Source organism: Histoplasma capsulatum, genomic scaffold, assembly GCF_000149585.1.
Source record: "Histoplasma capsulatum NAm1 scaffold_274 genomic scaffold, whole genome shotgun sequence".
In the NCBI taxonomy this organism is placed as follows: domain Eukaryota; kingdom Fungi; phylum Ascomycota; class Eurotiomycetes; order Onygenales; family Ajellomycetaceae; genus Histoplasma; species Histoplasma mississippiense.
In genome coordinates, this window is record NW_001813708.1 from 1 (window position 1) to 755 (window position 755).

The window sequence follows — 755 nt, forward strand, 5'->3', positions numbered from 1 at the left end:
GCGTGCCTGATCATCGATTTTCGCAGTTTCATTAGCATCTGCTTGCTCCCTCGCGGCTGCACCTTTGTGGGAGAAAAGAATTGAGCAAGTGAGGGATTTGATGGATTAAGCAACCCCATACGCTTACCCCGTTTGCGTCGCCTTCTCTCATTATTTAGAGCAGTCTGAAGATTCTTATTCTCTATTAAGAGAACCTCTCTGTCCAGAGCAATATTCTCCCCAGCGCGGAGAATTTTTTTAATATCAACTGAAAGTCGGCGGTGACGTTGACTTGCCTGCTTTATCAGGCCTCGCAAAGCTCGTATAGATGTAGGTGTACGCTGCTGAAGCAGTTCCGGGGGTGTAAGTGGACGTGGTTGAATCTTTTTGAGAACGCGGGCAGGATCTATAGGATGTATGCCAGTGGCCATGAAGGCAGATTTGATATTTTCCGCAGTTGTAGAGATTTATGCAGCACGAAATAATCGCCAAAAATCTCGCTTTGTAGTCCGAATAAAGCCATAGCCAGAACGTGTATAGGAATCTAGTTGATCTGAATATGCCTTTGCAAGTGGGCCAAATATTCCAACATCTAGCGGCTGTAAACGGTGTGTAGAGTGGGGAGGAAGAATAGCAAGCAAAATTCGATTCTGATCCGCATAATCAATGAATGCCATATTTATATGAGATGAATGGCCATCTAATATAAGCAGGCGGTAATGATTTCTTGCTTTTTGCTTTGTATGAGGATCAAACACCTGTTTCAGCCAGGTTAA

The 755-nt window shown here is 44.2% G+C and overlaps 1 protein-coding gene across 1 annotated transcript; it reads right to left on the bottom strand.

Annotated features, from left to right (window-relative positions):
- Nucleotides 1–62: 62 nt before the first annotated feature.
- HCAG_09349 (predicted protein) lies at nt 63–323 on the bottom strand (the record flags this gene model as incomplete). Its single annotated transcript, XM_001535690.1, has 1 exon — nt 63–323. A coding segment is annotated over one exon (261 nt), but the record flags the coding sequence as incomplete, so codon positions are not given.
- Between the last annotated feature and the right edge of the window lie 432 nt (nt 324–755).